The sequence below is a fragment of the Lytechinus variegatus genome, chromosome 8, assembly GCF_018143015.1.
Source record: "Lytechinus variegatus isolate NC3 chromosome 8, Lvar_3.0, whole genome shotgun sequence".
NCBI classification, from domain to species: domain Eukaryota; kingdom Metazoa; phylum Echinodermata; class Echinoidea; order Temnopleuroida; family Toxopneustidae; genus Lytechinus; species Lytechinus variegatus.
The window spans coordinates 2,353,278-2,374,940 of record NC_054747.1 but is presented as its reverse complement, the minus strand read 5'-3'; the positions used below and the strand labels follow the sequence as shown (position 1 = coordinate 2,374,940).

Genomic DNA, 21,663 nt, shown 5'->3' with positions numbered 1-21,663 from the left:
TGCCAATGTGAGGATCTCCATCGCATTAGTGATTGCAATATTCAAATGCTAATAACTTTTTATTTGTCCGATTTTTCTCAACCTTTCTTCATTATTCTTTGATTTTTCTGTTTCTACACAAGCCTATTTGTTACAAAGGTTTCATTCCCCTTTAACGAGTTGTTTGAGTCATTGAGAAGATCAGTGATATGATGGTCTTAATCAGTCTGAAATAGGATGATTTATTCCAGGGGCTACGGTTGTAAAAAAAAGAAGTAATATTAAAGAGAAATGCCAGTAGTTGCAGTAAACACTGATTTCATGAGAAAGTCTGTAAACCAAGGCTTAATTGTCAGTATATCATCGAGGATCTAGATCTGGTACAGTTGCATAAACTGAACTTTGTGAAATCTTGAAATATCCGCTGAAAAATGTTCACACCAAAGATCACCAACACGGATAAGCGCACGTCGTGGAACAGTGTATAATCCAGGCCCCCGAAGCTACCGCCATTTTGTTTAATCCATTAGAAACTAAAATAAGCCCCATTAATATTAATTTCGTACGATGCTCCCTCGTCAACTGTGGTTTTGTACGTGTATTAGACAATACGCACATCAGCGCAATGACAAAGGTCAACTTGGAAAATTCATTAATGTATTCATTTTGTTACGCGCTCGTGACGCGAAGGATTCAGCGAATCAAGCAAGCGCAAATCTGAGACGATACGTTGCGCTTTATAAAGTATCGATATCACAAGCGATATCACTTAAAAACAAAACAATGTTTTTATTGCGTCTTATAGGCCTATGATAATTCTAAAAGGGAAGATGAAAAGAGTAGATCAAGTCGCGATTAGGTAAAAAGGTGGGGGTGGGGGCAAATAATGGTTATTACAATGATTGTATTCATTATCACTGGTTGAGTATGAATACTGAAAAAAAATAACTTTTACCACTAAAAGAGCCATTTCTTGTTACAATTTTCGAGAAGTGAAAAAAAAATCTTCATGGATCCCCGTGCCTGCTTTCTTCTGGCGTCCGTTTCATAATGAATTACACTGAGCTATTTAAACATCGCTATTATTGTGATAACCGTGGGAACCTTGATTATGATTGGTATTCGTAGTTACCATACTTGTAACTCATGATGAAACGGGCCCCAGTTTATCATGTTCAATATGTTTCCTGTCTCCTTTATTCTCCAGCATTTCTTACTCTGTTTTTTTTTTTCATTAAATCATTTTAACATGTTGTTTTGTGCCGCCTTTCTCCTACATATGAAGAGCTTACTTTTAAAAGGGGTTAGGTCCATTATTAATCAAATTTGATTTTTATGTCTTAATTGATTTTAGTAGCTCTATAAGATGATACCATAGAAAAGTTGAAATTCCCATAAAAAAGTGAACTAAAAAAAAGAAAATTCACTTTTTTCAAAAGGGGTTAGGTCCATTCATAATTTTTCTGGAAAATAATATCTTTAAAAAATATGAAGATAAGTAGATTTCTTTTATACCCAATTTTGAATTTCTAATGGTAGGGTATCATGAAAATTCATTTTCGCATAAGAATATTGCAATATGGGAGAATAAAAAAAATGATTTTCTTGGAGTGGCCCTAGCCCCTTTTGCAACTTAACTTTTCATATATTTCCTTCTTATTTTCCCACTTGTTATCTGTCTCCTGGTTTCCAAAAATCTCGTCTTATTTCTCTTCCACCCCTTTTGTTCCTACTTCCAACACCAGCTCTCTCACCACCCCCTCTAAATTATCTCTTCATAATTATGTGCCCCTCCATTTCTTTCTCATCTCTTTTCAACCCACTTCTCATCACTCTTTCCCTCTCTCGATCTCCGTCTCACTTTGAATTTTGCCAATTCCAAATCCCTTTCATTTTAGCTCGGTACAAATACTATATGAACACAAATGAAAGACATGAAGGAATTTTCTGGTTAGTGGTGAATTTTATTAATTATCCAGAAAAAAAAATCACATTATCAGAGGATTAAGCTTTACCTTTTTCTTAAGCGTATGTTAATAGTTTGAACCAAAATAAATATGTTTTTGTATGCTGGGGGGGGGCACAATTCCCCCTACTTTTTGAAGCACTGAAAAGTGCCTTTTTATGCAAGAAAATGCCCCCTCACGAACGTGTACTGTGTCCCTTTCACCTGATGAGAACCTGTTTTAGGTAATACCAATTAGTGCTCTTCCTTATATGCAATTTTTCACCCAAAAATGCCCCCCACGTGTTGTGTCCTTCCATCTGAGAGCCCGTTTCATGTAATACAAAGTGCCCCTCGCCTTCTTGAAAGTGCCCTTTCTTGAATCACTGCCCCCTTTTACCCAAGGAGAGCGCTTCTAAAGAATTTGTTCTGTGCCCCTTTCACTTGCGAAGGATCTGTTTTATGGTCACCATGACGAGTGCCCTTTGAAACAAGAAAACAATATTTTCATTTCTATAATATACCTCTGAAGGAAATCCTGTGTGCATTAAGTTTAATAATTCATGTGAGTGGGGTATATAAGCAGGTTCGTACAGATGGAGGGGGGGGGGGGCTTGAAGGACTCTTGCCCATAGGCGGTGGGGGACCTGTCCCCCCTAAATTTGAGGTGGGGGACAGTCCCCCCTCCTAAATTTTTTGAGAATCTTTTTTTTTGCTCGTCAATTTTTTTTCCTGCGTCCCCCCTAAATTCAGGTAGACCCCCCCCTTAAAATTGTTGTGCCCCCCAACCTTTTTTTTTGCTGGAAATTTTTGTGGTCCCTTCTAAGATTTAGGTGGATAAATTCAGGTGGACCCCCCTAAATTTTTTGCCTTCCGCCAAAAAATTTTGATATTTGTTTTTAAAATGTCAACATTTTGCTTGCTCGCAACTTTTTAAAAATTTCACATAAAACAGCATTTTCCCTGTGCCCCCCACTTTCAAGCAACTTCAATCCGCTGCTCCTATTTGTATGTTTATAGCTTCTCTTTTTGCAACCAATTTTAATACGTCATGAATTTGGGTTGTGATAATAATTTTTTTTTTTTCAATTGGACTTGGAAAAAAAAACCTTTTCCATCTTCATCACGTGGTTCTTAAGTCTTCAATGTTGAATAGTTGGATTTCTTGAATGAAAACATCTGTTACACCAGTCCTGCAGATTGAAAAAAATAGAGAAAGAAAATCATTTAAATTGTCATGATTTATAAAACAAATGTTTTAAGAAAAGTGAGACTATGCATAGGTATATATATGTTTCTTCAACACATACCATAGGAAATCTTACTTCTAATTATAAAGTTGTACTTCTATAAAGCATATCACTTAAACATGTTCTCTGCAGTTTACATACCACTCTCCATTCTAACTACATGTACTCTTCGAAAAAATGACAGAGATTTCTTGTAAATAACATATGTAAATTATATGAATAGTCAGAATTAAAGTTGATATGTTTTGTTGCACAGAATATTTTGATCTGTAATTAAAAACGACACTAACTATAATCTAGAAACAAAATTGAAATGGGTTTTTCAAAGGCAGGTCTATTTGTTGCCAAAAAAATGTGAACAACCTCCATTATCAAAAATAATCACCAACTAACTCACTCACTCATATAACTGCTGTAGTTTGTATTTCTCTCTGTGGTCCAGGCACTGTTCTATTAGGCCTACTTCACCAATTATTTATCATCAATCACCTCCATGGAAATTGTCAAATTGCATCATCCTATTAGACAAAATGTAAAACCAAAAAAAAATCGTAAATTTACAAATATGAAATATGAATATCACACTAAAGAATGAATAAAATGAATTTTATAAAATATAACTCATGAAAAATAAATATTGCTTTGTTTATAAACAAATAGGAAATAAAAAGGCAATTTAATTACTAGTAGATCAAGGACATGTCATAATTTTATAAATTTGCCCAAAGTACATAACTTTTGACATTGGTTCTATTTTAGACTCGAGAGCCTGTATATTTAAGAAGTGTATGTTCCGTACAGATCCTACCTCTTTGTGGCTCAGGTTATTTTTATTTAATGTAAACATGGTTAACATTCAATGCATGTAATGTATCTGTAATTTTGAATGGGTTAGTTTAACTTTTATACCTGGATGAGAATCTGCAAAATGATGCATGCACTTATGATCATCATCTTGAACCATATAGGTAGACCTCTATACTGTTTTTCTTGTCCTTCAAACTCAACCTGTTTTTCTTTTTCTTCAAACTCAACCTGTTTGTGAAAGAAAAGAGAGTACAAAAATAAGAAGTGATATTTTTCATGGCCGTATGTATAGGGGAGGGATTTGGGTAAGAGATGAAATGTGAAAGCCTTCATCAAAAAAAGAATTGCATGACATCCTTCAATTTTATTTTAGAAAATGCACAAAACGGCCATAGGTAATATTGGTTACTTCTGGCCCTCGCTTTCTGAATTTTACATGTAGGTTTCTCTAAATTTTTTCAAATGTCTGCCCTCCCCCCAAAAAGAAACATCTGCATCTTTTTATTTCCGAATCTTATTTTATTTGACTTTAACATAATTTCATCTCATGCACTAGGTCTAGATCTATTTGTAAGAAAGTATAGATCTAGTCCAAGACTCAGAGCTGTGCAACAGCATTCGCGTATCTAAATTACTCGTAGGTCTAGATCTAGATAGAACCGATGGACTCTCGATCTATCTAGACCTAGAAAGTAAAGCTTTGGTTCTAAACTGAGATCTAGGCCTATATGGATTTGATGTCTTTTATTCCTGGCTAAAAGTTTAAACTTCATTGCCATTATTGACCAAGATTAGATCTAGTCCTTGGTCCTGTAGTAGCGACGTATTTCCCTACCCCACCCCCAATCTATAATTGTGACGTCACCTGCCATGCTGCGGCGGATTTGACTGATATGGCTGACTGGCAGAACTTGAACTAGGACAACGCTCCTCAGATGTCATATTTTGCCTGGTGAGTTTGTCGATCCCACCCCCATTTTTATTAATTATTATAATCATCGAGCAGTGGTGTTCATTTACTGACCCCAGCTGCTTTATTGGCGTCATGGACAATTCGTAATTTTTGCAATTATTTTCGGGGACCCACATTGGGTTTTGAGTGCTTCACTGCATCACCGCAAGTAGGCCGGAGACAGGGAGGATTGCGCCGTGCGGTAGGGATCCGCGCGGGCCGTTCAACCGAGGGCATCCGGACTTGCCGGCATTGGAGACCTCTCGGGGCGGTGTTTAGAGTAAGTTTTGAAGTTTTTATTTTTAGATTCTTTTCTGGTGATTTCGATTATTGTTTTTATAATTTTACAGTTTAGAATTTAGATTTCACAGAGCCTTTGTTTTTAGTGCAATCTGATTGAGGATTGAAGTGATTTTGGTGGATTTTGTGGTGATTGTTTTGTGAGTGGGTGTGATTGTTTTTGACTGCGGATTATCTCCTGTCAATTTAGGAGAGGGGAGGGGGTGACTATCGTCATCAACTTAAACATTTTGAAATATAATTTTGGAAATTAATACAGCTTTTTAGAATTTTAGGTCATATTGCGGTGTCTCGAATTCACTTGGGTTAGACCGATATCGGAATCGGTGACCAAGATTTTCGGGCTTAGTCTTCACCGCAGACCTTGATCAATTATTAATTGGGATTCAAATATTAAATTCTGGTACTTTTTAGGGGTTTTACAGACTATTATTGGGTAACTTAAATTAATCGAAGTGTGTTTGCGGAGTGATTGGACTAGTGCATTTGTGTAGTCTTGGTTTTAGACTTTATTAATCATTTAATACAATTTAGGTTATTTAGATTTAGATCTGGTTAAACCGGGGAATTATTTATAGAATATTGACATTGCCTTTTTCGGAAGGAATTATCGGTGTTTTTTGCATGACTGTGTAGCCTGGCAGTGGTTTGAATTACTTCCGATGGGTTGGGACCCAGAAGTAGTTTAGACTGGACTGAGGCCAGCATAGTTATCGTTGTTTCACTGATTATTTGTCGGTGGCTAAAGTTTTAGGTTGTGTTCCCGTCGGACGGTGTGGCCAGGAGCAACCTACTGCTGAAGCGGTTAAACTTTGTCGATATTTTGACAATTGTTCTTTGGAATAATTAGATCTGGGCCTAGTTAATTTCTAATTTAGGGTGTTAGTTTTATTTATAGGCTTTTCTATTATTTTGCGGTGTGTTTTATTAAAGGTGATTGTGTGTATGCTTGGGTGAAACTAACTCGCGGAAGTTGCGCGTCGGCTTTGTGCAAAGCTGCGCCGTGCAATCGTCGCAAATAATAGTCTGATCAGAATAATCACGTTAATACCTACGTGTTTAACAGCATTTAAATCAACTGGCAAGCTGACATTAAATCAGGCCAGTGTTAGCCTTGATAAAGGCTTGATGATTTATTAACAATTGTTTTATTGATTGAATTATTACTAATAGTGTTCAACCAACACATAGCAACATTGTTGCAATTAACTGGCAAACCAAACGGTATAATCAGGCCAGTGTTAGCCTTGATTTAGGCTTGGGGATTTATAATCGGGACAATTATCAATCCGGTTTAAAATAATTATTGTTTTATCAATTATCGATTGGGATATTACTTTAATTACTTGTACAAAATATTTACAGGGCTGAACTAGTGCCTTTTGGGTATTAATATTTCACATTACAATTTGCTAGTTTAGGCCCAAGACTTTTGGAATATTTACTGGACATTTTTTGAGTAATAATTTTGGGAATTCAATTATAAGTTTTTTGTATAACAGAGGGATAACTCAATCACGGTTTGAGCCCTCAGTTTACAGCCGGACAATCGGTAATTTATTGTCGGGTATTCGAACCCGAATAACTTGCCTAAGTTTGGAATTTTATAGATAGCAAATTTAAACCTGCATAATTATCTCATTGTTTTAATAAATGAATGATAATCTTAACCAACAGTTTCTGATTGAAGTACAGGGCAGGTTAAGGATATTAAGGATTCTGTTACGAGCATACCGTGCTAGAGTTCTTAATAGGCAGGAGGTAATTCAAGCATTGGTGTACCTTCTACTCCAACAATAGTGGTTGCTGTTAATTGATTTTCTTTGGGTAAATTCGGTTGAGTTTGCAGTGATCACTGTTAATTGATTTTCTTTGGGTAAATTCGGTGGGCTTTGCAGTAGCCCACAACATGGCTGAATCGGACCATATACCGATTAATTCGTGCTCTCTTTTGGAGATAGCGACCGTGCCCGGTATGACTACAGCGGGTCTCGCGGTCATTGCGGAAACCCGGACGCATGATGGGGTAATTACCCCAGATCTATTTGCGTCTGTGCCAAGCCTGGGAAGTGTCCAGGTGGAAAGGTTTGATTTTTCCATTCCGGCTGTGCCGACCACAGCTACAAGCGGAGACACTCCGCCTCAACCAGCTGAAAGTTCAGCAGGGTTTCTAACTATCCCGGAACCTAATCCGGTGGTAGCTAATACTCCTAGTGGATCCTCCAATCAGCATGCACTTCCACTTGACTTACACTCACCTCCTGAACATACCAGAGGTGGTAGGTTATCAAGTTTCAACAGTGCCATAGCTGCTGATGTATTACAGGCCAGCGTTAGGCAGAGCTCCTTCCTGAGACGGGACAATCCCTTTTCAGGTGACAACTTCGGATCCATGCAGAGTTCGTCAGTACCTCAGAATGAGAGGCCTGATCTTCCTCCGGTGGAAGATTTCCCCCACTATGCTAATTCGGGGCATTCACCGCCTTATCTGGATGTTCAAGCGGTGCCTTCAAGTGCCCCAGTCTTCGGGCGTATGCCCCAACCAGCAAGTGCTAGACTTCGCTCACGGGCAGGCATATTCTTTCAAGAATTGCCAAAAGGCCTTTCTTTTGACGGCAATACAAAATGGGACCCATTCTTTCGGAAGTTCACACTTCTAGCAGCAGATCAAGAATGGGATGGCCAGGAAAGCTTGGCCTATCTCTGTTGGTGCCTTGAGGGCAAAGCTCTTGCTTACTATGATAGATTGGCCGCACAGAATCCAGCTATGGATTTCACTGTTGCCATCCGGAAGATGGCTGCTCGGTTCAACTTTTCAGAACTACCTGAGTCCTCCCAATTAAAATTTATGGCTGCCAAACAGGAGGCCAGTGAGTCTTTGGAGGAGTGGGTGGATCGCCTTCAAGATCTTGCAGTTCGCGCATTCCCGGGTAGTCCGGAGAGTTTTCTCCAGCAGCAGCTTGTACTTCGCATGTGCCAAGGTGCATATGATCATAATGCGGGGTACCAAGCCCTGAATCACCGACCCAAGTCGGTGGAGTCGGCAGCTGAGGCAATCCGTTGGGCCCAGCATTCTCATAACGCTGTGTTTGGCCGATCAAAGCCTGCAAGAGTGGCCGCAACTCGTGCAGGTAATCCCTGTAAGCGGATGGTAAATCAGGTCCATCCAATTCCTAGCTATCCGCAGAGCAATACAGGGAATGCCCTTCCAAAATCTACATGTACTGGTACAAGAACTAACCAGTTCAACCCCATTGGCATGGGGAATCTGGTCGAACGACTGGATGGGTATGAAGGCCGACTGGATGTGATCTCCAGTAGTGTGGCCAAGCTCTGCGAATCCATCAAGGCAATGAAGACGTGTCTTTCCGGAGACCATTCACTGAGGAATAAAACGCCCTCGGTTTCTTTCCTTGACCTTGAGGGAAACGATGTGGGGTCGGGAATGATGGCCGAATCTCGACCCAGGAACAGATCGGCCAATCTGGGTCAAGAATAGATCCGGCTACACCAGCAAGCGACGAACAGGGTATTGATGCTGTGGCTGAAGTATCACTATGGTGCACAAGCCCCGGCAATCCTGAAGAACATACGCTTGCCGGCGACTTAATTGATCTCGAGACAGATCTGGGAGATCCCATAGACTTTGAGACAGATCCTGGAGACCTCATAGATCTCCAAACAGATCTGAACGATCTCATAGATCTCAATACAGATCTTGGTGATCTAATAGATCTCTCAACAGTTCTCGAATCAGTCCCACTGGTTACTCTGAACCAGAGTATACAAGCCGGTGAATCTTCGGCGAATCCGTCAGAGAATGAACTGGAGGCGGATCCAGAGGACGTAATTGTCTGCCGCCTTAGTACCAGTTCCATGGCCTCTATACCTATGTCATCAGGAGGCCATTCCGGAGACTCCGGAAGTGAAGACTTGGAGGAATTTCCTCTAAGCCTGCCTAATATTGTAGGGCAGGAACAAAGCTGTATGCTTAGCCCAGAAACTCCTGGGTCCGCCCCACAAAACCTGGATGCGGTTTCCCAGGATAGGCCGCTCATTAAGCATAAGAACATGGCTTTGGAGCTGTTAGGTCAAGCTGACCCATTGATACAGCTAGTATTCTGTAATCCAGGATCAGCCCATACTGCTATAGCCAATATGCATTCGTCCTGCATTTCAGCAGGAGTCCCTTCTTGGAAGGGGCAGCCAGAGGCACTGCCTGACACCCGGCAGAGGAGGCTATGGGATCCTGGAATTAGCAGATTTCCCGAGACGAAATCCTTGGGAAACCCTGACATGGATCGGGGATTGCTTCGGAGATAGATTATCTCTGAGGAAAATACCCGGAGATTGTCCGGGAGACTCGGAGCAACGCTATCGGGCGTTGTGATCTGGTCATTAGGGCAACCGCCTAGATAAAGTTAGGTTTTTGGTTTTTGGCGGTCGATTAAATATTGCCCATTAGAGAATTCTCCCTTCTTTGAAGGAATGTTTAGGCGAAAATAATATTCATTCGCCAAATTCCCAATGTGTTTTGGCCATTTTTGGATACTAAATTGGTGTTGTTTTGGTGTTCAAATTTAATGTTATATGGCCTATTGGATCGTTTTGATCCACATTTGTTTTAAGTTTTTGGACCCTGTGTTCTTGGGGAAGGTTTTTTTTTAAAAAAAAAAATTTTTTTTTTAGTGCTCTCCAGTGGAAATTAATGGAGGGTACAACGGGAAATAGTCGCTCCAAATTGGGTTTGAATTTTGTCCACATTTTTAATTATTTGGAAAATATGACCAAAATTTTTCAAAACGGGGGGGGGGCCTGTAGTAGCGACGTATTTCCCTACCCCACCCCCAATCTATAATTGTGACGTCACCTGCCATGCTGCGGCGGATTTGACTGATATGGCTGACTGGCAGAACTTGAACTAGGACAACGCTCCTCAGATGTCATATTTTGCCTGGTGAGTTTGTCGATCCCACCCCCATTTTTATTAATTATTATAATCATCGAGCAGTGGTGTTCATTTACTGACCCCAGCTGCTTTAGTCCACTGACACTGACAGGCATACTCGTACATGTAAATGGAGTCGTTTAGGCCCAGACCTAGAGGCCTAAATTACAGACCTAGATCATAAGCCCTGGGCCTGGGGTAAGTGTCGCGGGTTGGGAAAGTATAATTTAGATGACTCGATTTGAATTAGGTTGGCCTAGAATTAGAAACCATCGATGAATAAAAGTGAAGTACCGCAGGCCTAGATCTAAGTCTAAAATAATATTAATAAGAAGCAACAGTAACACTAGGCCTAGATCCTCTGTTAACCAAGTTAGAAATTAGATCTAACGTTAGGCCTATCTAGATCTAGCCTATTGATAATAAGACAAACATGCATGCAGAGCAGCATATTATTTCGTATACAGGAATAACCGTCGTTTCTGGGGATTTATTCAACAATTTCTGACATTTTTTTTACTATTCGTGAGTGAGCCAACGGCCAACACAGTTCAGCGGAACAACCAAAATAGAGAGACTGAAGCTTTTGGTCTAGGAGTCTAACTATAGACCCTATTTATAAATAACAATAAGTTAAAATGGGTGGGGGCTAAATGAAGAAGCCTGAAGTTATGCAAAATAAATTTGATATCTGAAACTGAAAGTGAGGATTGACACAATGACAGGCAATATATCTTCATCCACACTCCACTTCACAGTTTATTCCTGACTGGGTTTCGATCTACTGAAGATAGATGCAGATCTCCCTCTAGATCTAACGTTACAGTGTACAAAAAGAAGCTTCATTCTTCTTGCTTTAATCAATCGTGGGTTGGTCCTTGTTAATTGGTGAAAAGGTGAACCAAACCGGCCCGAAATTCTCTCGATGCCCAATCGGCTAGGAGCCCGTACAAAATACATGTGGTTAACACAGCGGCATAACCGCAACACTGCAAGCAACATACAGGCTGCACTGGGCGACGATGACAATCTAACTTCAATTTCAAAGACCAAATTCTGCTTTCCTTTAACAGAAGAATGATAGTAAACTCTATAATTTGGTAGAGTAATAACCTAAGATCACAAAATACAGTGTGAAATTTGTAAATAGTCCACTGAATTCATGTGGTTATATCAATTTATACGTACTCACCGGAGTGTTCGTAGGTCCATTTTTGTGTGGAAAGAAAAGTTTCAGAATGAATAAATTAGATGACGTAATGAGGTCAAATGAATAATTACTTCTGTAACACGATACCACTAGTATCGATGACAAAGAATCGGGGAAATCGCGTATTAATGACGCTCTTAGCCAATGACAAGGCCGGAATATGAATATATTTACGCTCATGAATGTCAATGGGGGCTTATTTTTGTCTTCAAATGATCGCGGTAGGCGGAGTCTAATCTGATTTGTTTTGTGCTGAACGCGCGCGCAGCTTTCGGTCTAGTAATATATTATAAGGTCTTTGGTATAATCATTGCTTTGTATGTCGGGCCCGACGCTTGACCCGAATCCTGTGCTTATTTCTCAGCAATTACACAATTTCTTCTAGAATCCTTTGGCAGTTTTTATTGGCACATATGTTTTATTTATACAAACAGACACTTTGGTAGTCATCTCATTTTGATATCGTTACTAAAACTGGCATTTACCTTTAACATAACATCTTATTTCATTTTGTATACAATTTATGGGAAAAGGTTGTTTGAGTCGTTACCATGGTGTTTTATTGTCCACTCTGCAGATAGTCTATATGGCCACAAAGAAAGGGGCATTTTCTTTTTTTTTCTTCATAAATTCGGTTGTGATACTTAGAAAGCCATTGGATAATTAGCAAAGTTTTCTCTGGAGTGAAGTTGGTTTCACCACGGTGGAAAACAAAATGAACATACTGGTAAGCATTTGGCAATAATCCAGTCAACATATTTTACAATTTTGGTTTTGTGGTGTCATTCAAACAGTTCCACGATTGGTCATGTGATATGAATTTAATAAGAATTCATTTTCTCAGAAAGATGACATTGAATTTACTTGTGCATTCATTATACAGTGCGTCCCACAAAAAACGAAACCAAGATTTATCGATGATTCATCATAACCTAATCACAAATACAATAGACAAATGACCTACCATTGTAAAGCTTAGAATCTCCTCTTTCGTCTGAAATTACGTAGATTATTTTTCATTCACGCATGAGTGAGCAAAGACGATTTGAAGAGGGGATACCAAAAACTCATTTGGCGGGCTCTATCTGGGTTTCAAAAAGAAAACCACATTTTTAAAAATTTCAATATCAGCTCTTTAATATGACACCTCAATTACAGAAAATGGTCAAGAAATAACAGAGTTATGGTTATTTGAAATAAGGCTTGAATTTCAATAATTTTATAAAATTAACAGGTTCTACAGGCTAGCGTTCAAACTCACTTGACACTCCGTTTTGTTGACGATCAGCCACGCATATAGTCTTTTGTTAACCATGCGATAGCTTCTGTGGGAAACCGATGAAAACACGTTTATTTAATGAAATTATGGAAATACAAGCGTTGTTTCGAGGGAACATAACTTTTTTACTTCTTGACCATTCTTTGTGATTAAGGTATCAAATAAAAGAGCAGATATTGAACTTTTTAGGCATGTGATTATTTTTTTGAAATTCAGATACCCCCCGTCAATTGAGTATTTGGTATCCTTTCTTCAAATTATTTTTGCTCACTCATGCGTGAATGAGGAATAATCTAAGTAATACTAGATGAAAGAGGAGATGTGGAGCGTTGAGGCCCAGTGGATTAGTCTTCTGACTTTGAAACAGAGGGTCATGAGTTCGAATCCCAGCCATGGCGTAATTCCCTTCAGCAAGAAATTTATCCACATTGTGCTTCACTCAACCCAGGTGAGGTGAATGGGTACCCGGCAGGATTAATTCCTTGAATGCATGAGCGCTGAAAGGCAGCTCGAGCTAAAGCCGGGGTAATGATGATATGATAACATCGCGCCTCGGAATAGAATATTTCTAGATAGATGTCGCTATATAAATGCCTATTATTATTTTTATTCTAAGCTTTACATTGGTAGGCCTAGGTCATTTATCTGTTGTATTTGTGATTTATTTATGATAAATCATCGCTTAATCTTGGTTTTGTTTTTTTGGGACGCACTGTATTATAAGACACATCAAATTCGTGCCTGCTTCTATATGAAATATGTTCAGTTATGAACCAATAAAATGACCAATACCTTCTAGCCATTTTATGGTTAAGAGAGAACAATAAAAAAAAGGAAAATGAAGAAGGGGGAAAAGGGAAGTCTGATTCTTGTAACTGTGTTACCGCTGTTATACAGTTGAGAATTAAGAAAAATTACGTCACAATTAGATTGTCTGATCTTGCCCCTTTATCCTTAAGCTTGCACCGTACCCCCTTTTAGAAAAAAAAACACACGCACCCCCCCCCCCACACACAAGGATAATTTACATGGGACCAAAGGCCACAGGACAATGTATCATAAAACCTTAGTGGCAAGTAATGATCTACTAACATTGAGAGTTTGATTTGTGTAATTTGTCTAGTATATCAGGGATTTGATTCTAAGCCAGTGAAATAGAAACCACTCTTCCTGTCATTACCACCATCATGTGCTCCAAGTAAGTCCTTGACTTTTTGAAGGCAAGTAAATATTTAATTTCGCTCCTTTCGATGGCGAATTATAATTGCTCTTTTGTTTCCTGTAATATTGCTGTTAAATTTTTATTATAAATACCCTGGCCTTGTTGTGAACATGACATTTTTTTTCAACTAGTGATACTTAAAGGATAAGTCCACCCCAACAAAAAATTGATTTGAATAAAAAGAGAAAAATGTAACAAGCATAACACTGAAAATTTCATCAAAATCGTATGAAAAATCAGAAAGTTAAACATTTTAAAGTTTTGCTTAATTTCACGAAACAGTTATATGCACATCCAGGTGGGTATGCAAATGAGTCTTCTGACGTCATCTTCCCACTGTTTCTTTTGTATTTTATTATATGAAATAGGGAATATTCTATTTTTTCTCCTCATTGTCAAGTGAAACTACGATTAATTCCTCCCTGAACATGTGTGATGAGCATTGTTAATACTTTGTGTGATTCAGTCAAGTTGGTCCTTAACTGTCAAATATATATTTAAAAAAAATGAAATATTGTATACTTAAAAAAACAACAAAACTAATAATGAGTGAGGGACATCAACTGTCTCATTTGAGTTACACATATAACTGTTTTGTGAAAAATAAACCAAACTTAAAAATGTCATAAATTTGTTATTTTACATCCGAATTTGACTTATTAGATTTTCAGCGTTATGCTAGTTTGATTTTTCTCTTTTTATTCAAATCAACATTTTTCTGAGGTGTATTAGACCTTTAAAATCGCATTTACATCGTATTCTGTCATGTCATACCCACACGAGTTGGTTTCTATTTTCTAATTGGAAATGATACTACTAATTCATATTGTGGCCATTTGTTTGTTTTCTGTTTTTCCCCTTTGGAAAGATATACATTCTGACATAATTATGTACACTCTAATAAATGAAATGTAAAAAATCAACAATAAAGTTGGAGGAGTGATAACCTTTTCTAAATCTTGCATTCGCCACTTCAAATGGTTCAACCCAACACTTACATTGTTGGATTCAAGCTTCATGCAAGGTTGAATATATCATTTGGAATAGGTTGTCACCTATCACTCTTCCAACCTTTCAATTGCTGATTCAACATTTCATTTTTTCCATGATGACATCGACTTGAAATACATAGTAAATGGTAACGTTAACTAGATATCTGAAACACTTTTGTATATTTCAAAACAAATTATGATGAATGTCTTCCAATGAATGACCAACAAAACAATAATCCTTGGATAACAAGGGAATATACACACACTTTACCTCACGTTGAGTAGCGTACTGTTCTTTTTGGGGACCATGCGCAAACCAAGACAGGTCAAAAGAGATTATTTTTTCTAATATGATTAATAATACCGTTCGAAATAACATATCGACATGCATGAATTAATTCTTGAATCCAAACAAATAACAGAATAAAGAAGATTCTCTCAAGTTCGGGATGAAATTAACAGAGCTTTGTCATTTCGTTAATGAATTTCTTTATTTTTATTAGGATAACATTGGTCTTTCAAAATATAAATTCTGCTAAAAAATATCTCCTTCAAGAGATATCGTGAAACGCATAATAATCAATCCATTTTCCATGCCTATAAAAAATTGTTGGATTATTTACACTATTTCCAGCATAAAATGGTATTGAAGTTGTAAAAAGCAAGTTAGGATATCAGTGGATTATCTTTGATTTTCAATTGTTGTATTAGTAGCCTAATTATGTCTTGGCCAACAAAAATGAAAGTTGCATATTTCACCTACTCATGAAAACAGGAAATAAAATCAACAATTCCCGGCCATTGACCGTATTGCCATTTCTATACTAAAAATCTATTAAAAACACATATAAATAGAGATGATTTTTTTAAAGAAACATTATATTTACTTGAAAATCATGTTGGATTTAGGCACGGTCACTCAATAGATGTATCAATGATTAATCTCATTCATAAAACTAATAAAGCCATAACAGTACTGCATTAACTATTAGACCTAACTAAAGCATTTGCTGTGAACGATTATTAAATTTCACTAAAATGATTGGACAATCATAAGACAAGTGGCACTCTTGAAACTCTTTACTAGCTATCTCACTATCTTAAATACTTCAATGTTTTTCATCACAAAACAGTGCGGCGTACCGCAAGGCTTCATTCTCGGCCATCTTCTCTTTTTATTATCAACGATTTACCACATCCATTCAAAGTTTACACAACATGTTATTCAATTATACACACGAAAATCAACTTGTGAATATTAGTAATTGGATAGAAGCGAATACGCTGTTCTAAACATAAACAAAGCATAATTACTTGGCACTCTATCCACCACCACCAATTATTCAAGTAGAGAATATAGGAATATAGAAATAGGAAAAAACTACTTTACCAATTTTTTTACGTATTTTCATAAATGACGAACTTTCCTGGAACAACCTATTTATATGTAAAACAGTGCCATAAATATTCACACTTAGTATTGATTTCAGTTTCTTCCCCCAAATCTTAAAACTGTTATACCATTCCTCGTATTATTTCCTGTCATCTATTCTGTCACTGTTTGCTATTTCACAGACATATATTGTATGGATTCCAGAAACGAGGTGTCCGGTTGAAAATTAAATATTGAAAGTTACTTTTTACAAATATTAAGCAACAGCTGTAAAGTTCATAGAGTAAACAGCGTTCTATAAAAAAAATCAAACAACGTTTGTCCATGTGTAGATGTCTGTCCATGTCTTATAACGTTGTAGCCCTTGTTATATGGGGATCTAATGAATATGATCAAAATGGCTATTTATCAAAATAGAACCGCTTTACACTGCCACTACTTCGCATACCATTCTGCGCTCAGTATTGTATTCCAATCACCGACATTTCATCATGTTCTTAGCCGCATTCCTTAAAGGCGCATTGGTGATGACGTAAACAATGATATTCCACCAACATGCGCATATATCTACTCCTAACGCGAAGGAATAAAATTCACGCGAGACGCGTGCAGACCCACCGGTAGATTGGAGGATAAAATAGGTAGTTATCGGCACCCAAGATGCGTAGAACGCTATTGTCATGGCAACAATCGTGCGTAAGGATTTAAGTTGAGCGGAATGGCGAGACAACATGGCTGCGAAATTGGTTTTAGCGTTGTCACGTTGTTGGACAGTAGTACTGCTGCCGGTTGTTGTGGCTGTATCGGAGCGACATCTATGAGGAGCATCAAGTCGTGCGGAGATCGTGGATATCCCGTCCGGAGTCTGCTGCGATGATCTGATATCAACAGTGACGTCAGAACGAGAACTCTGTAAGTTGCTTATGCCCAACGTTTTAGCATTGGTGTCAACCATGTCAACGGTCAGATGCGAAATCGGCATAGTATGTGTAATGCGAATAATAGAATCTTCCAACCTACTCCCCCATGGAGACCTTGCATCAGCGTGAGCTTCTGTCGTGTGTACTGCCGGATTTTCTTGCACTTCTCGATGAAACATCAGCCTGTTACATGATATGTTTAAACAAGAACTTCTTTGGTCAGACCGGCATGGACCCAATGTAGGGGCTTCCGCATGGGGGATTGAAGGAGTTTGAGGTGACCGGTCGAGGTTTAGATTACGGCTAGGCAAAATGTTTCCGGAGCAAGAGATGCCGATACTGCTTCCAAGTGTTGGACAATTCATCATGTCCACCGGTATCTCCAATCTTTCTAGATGTTGGCCAACAGACTCGACGTTGGCTTCCGGTAAATCAGGCCTCCGTTGAATGGGTCCGGGAGAATGTTGAATGCTGCTTTGGTAAGATGCTGTAGTATTTGAACGAGGACGGAATGGACTTGATGGAACTGCGTCACTTGCGCCATTGTGACTCTTGGGAATGACGCGGTGGCGTTGTCGGATGGCTGCGCGCATCATGCATACGTTTGCTGCCGTTGAAATCAGCAGAGGGACTGCTATGAAGACAAGTAAAACACCAACCCAGGCCAGGTCGGAGCCGTGGATCTGAAACGGATTCCCCGCGCACCTGGCGGTATTCGACTGGAAGAGGGGGAACCCTTCGATCGGTAAGATGGGTATCATTGGTAGGAAAGACAAGAAGAGCAACGAACCCAATCCGATCCTTGCTCTTCGAGGCGTCACAATGGTCGGGTATCGCAGAGGCCAATTGATCATAAGACATCGGTCTACGCTGATGCTGCAAAGAACCCAAGCTGACTGATAGAGGAATAGAAAGTGTCCGCGCAGGAGGAGAGCGCAGGAGATCTGATCAAGAGGCCACATATCCCTCGGGCCCATGATGATCCCGTAAACCGCACCACAAACCCCTGCACACATATTCACCAAAGCAAGAGCCTGGTAGAAGAACACGGTTGTGGTGTCGAACAGATCTTTGTTTCTCTTGAGCAGTATTAGAATGAAGGTATTACACGAGACAACAAGAATAGCCAAAATGGCATATGCCAAATATTGGACAACTTGGCGAGACAAGGACGCATTGGTTATAGGAACACCAGTCGGATCCAAAGTTAGCATGGTCATTGTTTCGTTGCCAAATTTATATTCTTCCATCATTGAATAGACCCACCTAACCTACCGTTCTTTCTGGTCTACAGATATCAATTTTAAGGATGTTAGATTTGCAGATTCCTCATGAGCTAAAAGTGGCCCGTGAAGTAGCCAAGGTTTAAAGTTCAAAACCATCCCGGGGATAGAAGACCATTTCAATTTTTCTACCGTAGTATCGCAGCGTTGAAATCCTTTTTGATGAAAGAGGAAATCAGTTATATTCCACGTTTAAAATAAAGTAATGCTAAAAAAACAGTCTTAGTAAAGGCACCCGTCCTATTGCCAACTTAGTTTCCAGACCCGTATATGTTCCGTGATATCCTCTGACCTGTAAAAAGTTAGACAATACTCCACAACTTGTAGCAAAGTTATCTCAGTCATTCAAAGCTAAGTTAACATTAATCATAAACAAAGTATGTGTTGCTAAGGGGACATTAATGCCTTATACTTCAGGTACTATTTCGTAGTAATAATCACGAATGGACTGTTCGACTTGCAGTATATAGTGTATAACACATGAAGTCTGAAGAAGTGAAGTATTGTAAAGCTCCACAGTTCTGAACTAAAAGGATTGTCCATGTTTAATGTCGAGAAGATCAACAATAACTAAAATTCATTTCCTCTCACATGTCTAAGATCAAATTCTCTAGAAGAAGGCACTGTTAATATCAGCCATACAAACTCTACGTATGAAGATGAAGTCGAATTCGTCCTTAATACCATGACAAAGATCACCAATGAAAACAGGGCTCATGTGTCTCATCTAAATTGCCTTGATTAAGATGCTGGTAGAAAACAAACAAAGCAATCTTCCATGCATTTGCTCTAGCTCTGGCATCACTAATCAATCCATTAACACCCAGCTGGCCTTGTAGGTTAACGCAAAGAAGGTAATCGATTGTACAAACTCTCCATCTTCATTATTGGTGATGACCGGTGACATTGATTTAGGCGAAGAAATTAAAATAAAGTCTTGACGGGACGCTTTATGTGCTAGCTGGAAAACATATATATGTTTGTTTACTGTCAGATGCGAGATCAAACACCGAATGCAGATTCGTTTTATTCTAGCTGATGATGTTATTTATCTTTATAATTGTCTTTGTAATTCTACCAATTGATTAAGACGACGAAATGGGAAAAAATGAGAGGGAGGGGACGTTTTACGTGGCTAGCTGGAAAACACCATCTTTATTGTCAGATGGAAGTATCATTGAAATCACAAAGCAATGACACGTAATACAGATTGACATTCGTATTGATTGTTAATATTGTCATCATTGATATTCCCTTCAAACTTCAAATTCAAATCTTTATTTCCAGTTTCAACCAGATATACATTTGGATTAAAAATAAAGATATTACAAGACTTAAACAATATTGACATTCTACATTAATGTAGAATGTAAATATCAATATATATATATATATATATATATATATATATATATATAGGTACATGTATACATGCGTGCAATACAAAGATGAACGAAGTATTTGAAAATAAAGAGCATAAAAACTGGAAAATTATTAGCAAGACTAAAGCCATCGTCATGTGAGTCTTGAGGGTTTCATGCCAACATTATCGTCACTATTATCATTATTATTACTATTATGATTATTATCATCATCATCATTATCATCATCATCATCATATTCATCATCATCATCACCACCATCATCATCATCATTATCATCATCATCATCATCACCACCATCATCATCATCATCATCATCATCATCATCATCATCATCATCATCACCATCATCATCATCACCACCACCATCATCATCATCATCATCACCATCATCATCATCATCATCATCATCATCATCATCACCACCATCATCATCATCATCATCATCACCACCACCACCACCATCATCATCATCACCACCACCACCACCACCATCATCATCATCATCATCACCACCACCATCATCATCATCATCATCATCATCATCAGCACCATCATCATCATCATCATAATCATCATCATCATCATCATTATTTGAATCACGATGCATTGATTGTTTTTATCATTATCCTATAGTTTACAGGTCGTGGTGTGTGTTACAAATCATTCATTACCTCAGATTATGATAGAGAAGATAAACATATATTTCGCGTCCAGTTTATTTTCTTTTACACATACTCTCAAATGGTCACGTTCGTCCTATATTTCCTCTCTATTTTCTTTACTTGAAATAAGTTGTTTTTGTTCAGTGCAGTTACATTCGAACGTGTCTAGGGAAGAAGACAATCTTGTTTTTAACCTGAGGAAGTTGGTAACTATATATACCATGTCTATGTATGCTGTCTGAACATGATTTGTCAAAATAACCAATCGGTTGTATGCATAGGCGGATCCATGGGGGGGGGGGCGAAGGCCCCCCCCCCTCTAAAAAGGGGGAAAGCAAGAATAAAAAATAAAAAGAAGGAAAAAAGAGAGAAGAAAAAAAGGGGAAACATAAGAGGAGGAAGACAAGTGAATAAAATAAGAAAATAAGATGAGGGGAAGACTTGGAAAATAAGATTTTTTTTTATATCGCTATATGAAATTTTCACTCGCGCTTCGCACTCGCAATGCCTTTAAGGTGATTTACATAATTAAAATATCAAATTTTGAAGTCAACATGCAAAACATATTTCAGCTCCGAATTCGAACTTTCATTATTTTGATGATTTTTAAAAAGTGCTCTGTAAAAATTTACGTTAAATGGTCTGAATATTAACTTTTTCTGCTCGCGCTGCGACCTCGCAAATGCTCGCAAAATTTAATTTGTCAAATCCCTATCATTTTCCTGTTTTCATGAAGTTCTCAAAATATCTCTATTCAGGTCAGATTGTCAAAATGTATCAGTTTGATCGGTAATTTATGTAGGCCTATATCTCAATATCAATTCTATAGCAAACTGCTCAAAGTCCCCATTTCATGACAGTTAATAAAAAAATTCGGCTCGCAATTTGCGCTCGTATTGATTGTTGAAAATATATTAACTCATGCATCTTATTCATAATTACGAAAGTGCTTTAAATGTCCAGTATTCAGGCCGTAGTATTAACAGATTTCACGCTCTCATTAGGCTTATTAGATTAATAGATCGGATATCAATTTTATAATCAGATTGGCCCTTTTTTCATAATGGAATATCGACAAGCGATATGGCAAGGAATATGATTTTCATATGATGACATATGTCCCGGTCCTATGTCAA

At 38.2% G+C, this 21,663-nt stretch overlaps 1 protein-coding gene across 1 annotated transcript; it reads left to right on the top strand.

Annotated features, from left to right (window-relative positions):
- Nucleotides 1-5,320: 5,320 nt before the first annotated feature.
- Nucleotides 5,321-8,734, top strand: LOC121419807. The gene has a single exon (XM_041614267.1). It carries the CDS (start codon nucleotides 7,143-7,145, stop codon nucleotides 8,730-8,732), a length of 1,590 nt encoding a protein of 529 aa, XP_041470201.1. The 5' UTR covers nucleotides 5,321-7,142; the 3' UTR covers nucleotides 8,733-8,734.
- Nucleotides 8,735-21,663: the final 12,929 nt, after the last annotated feature.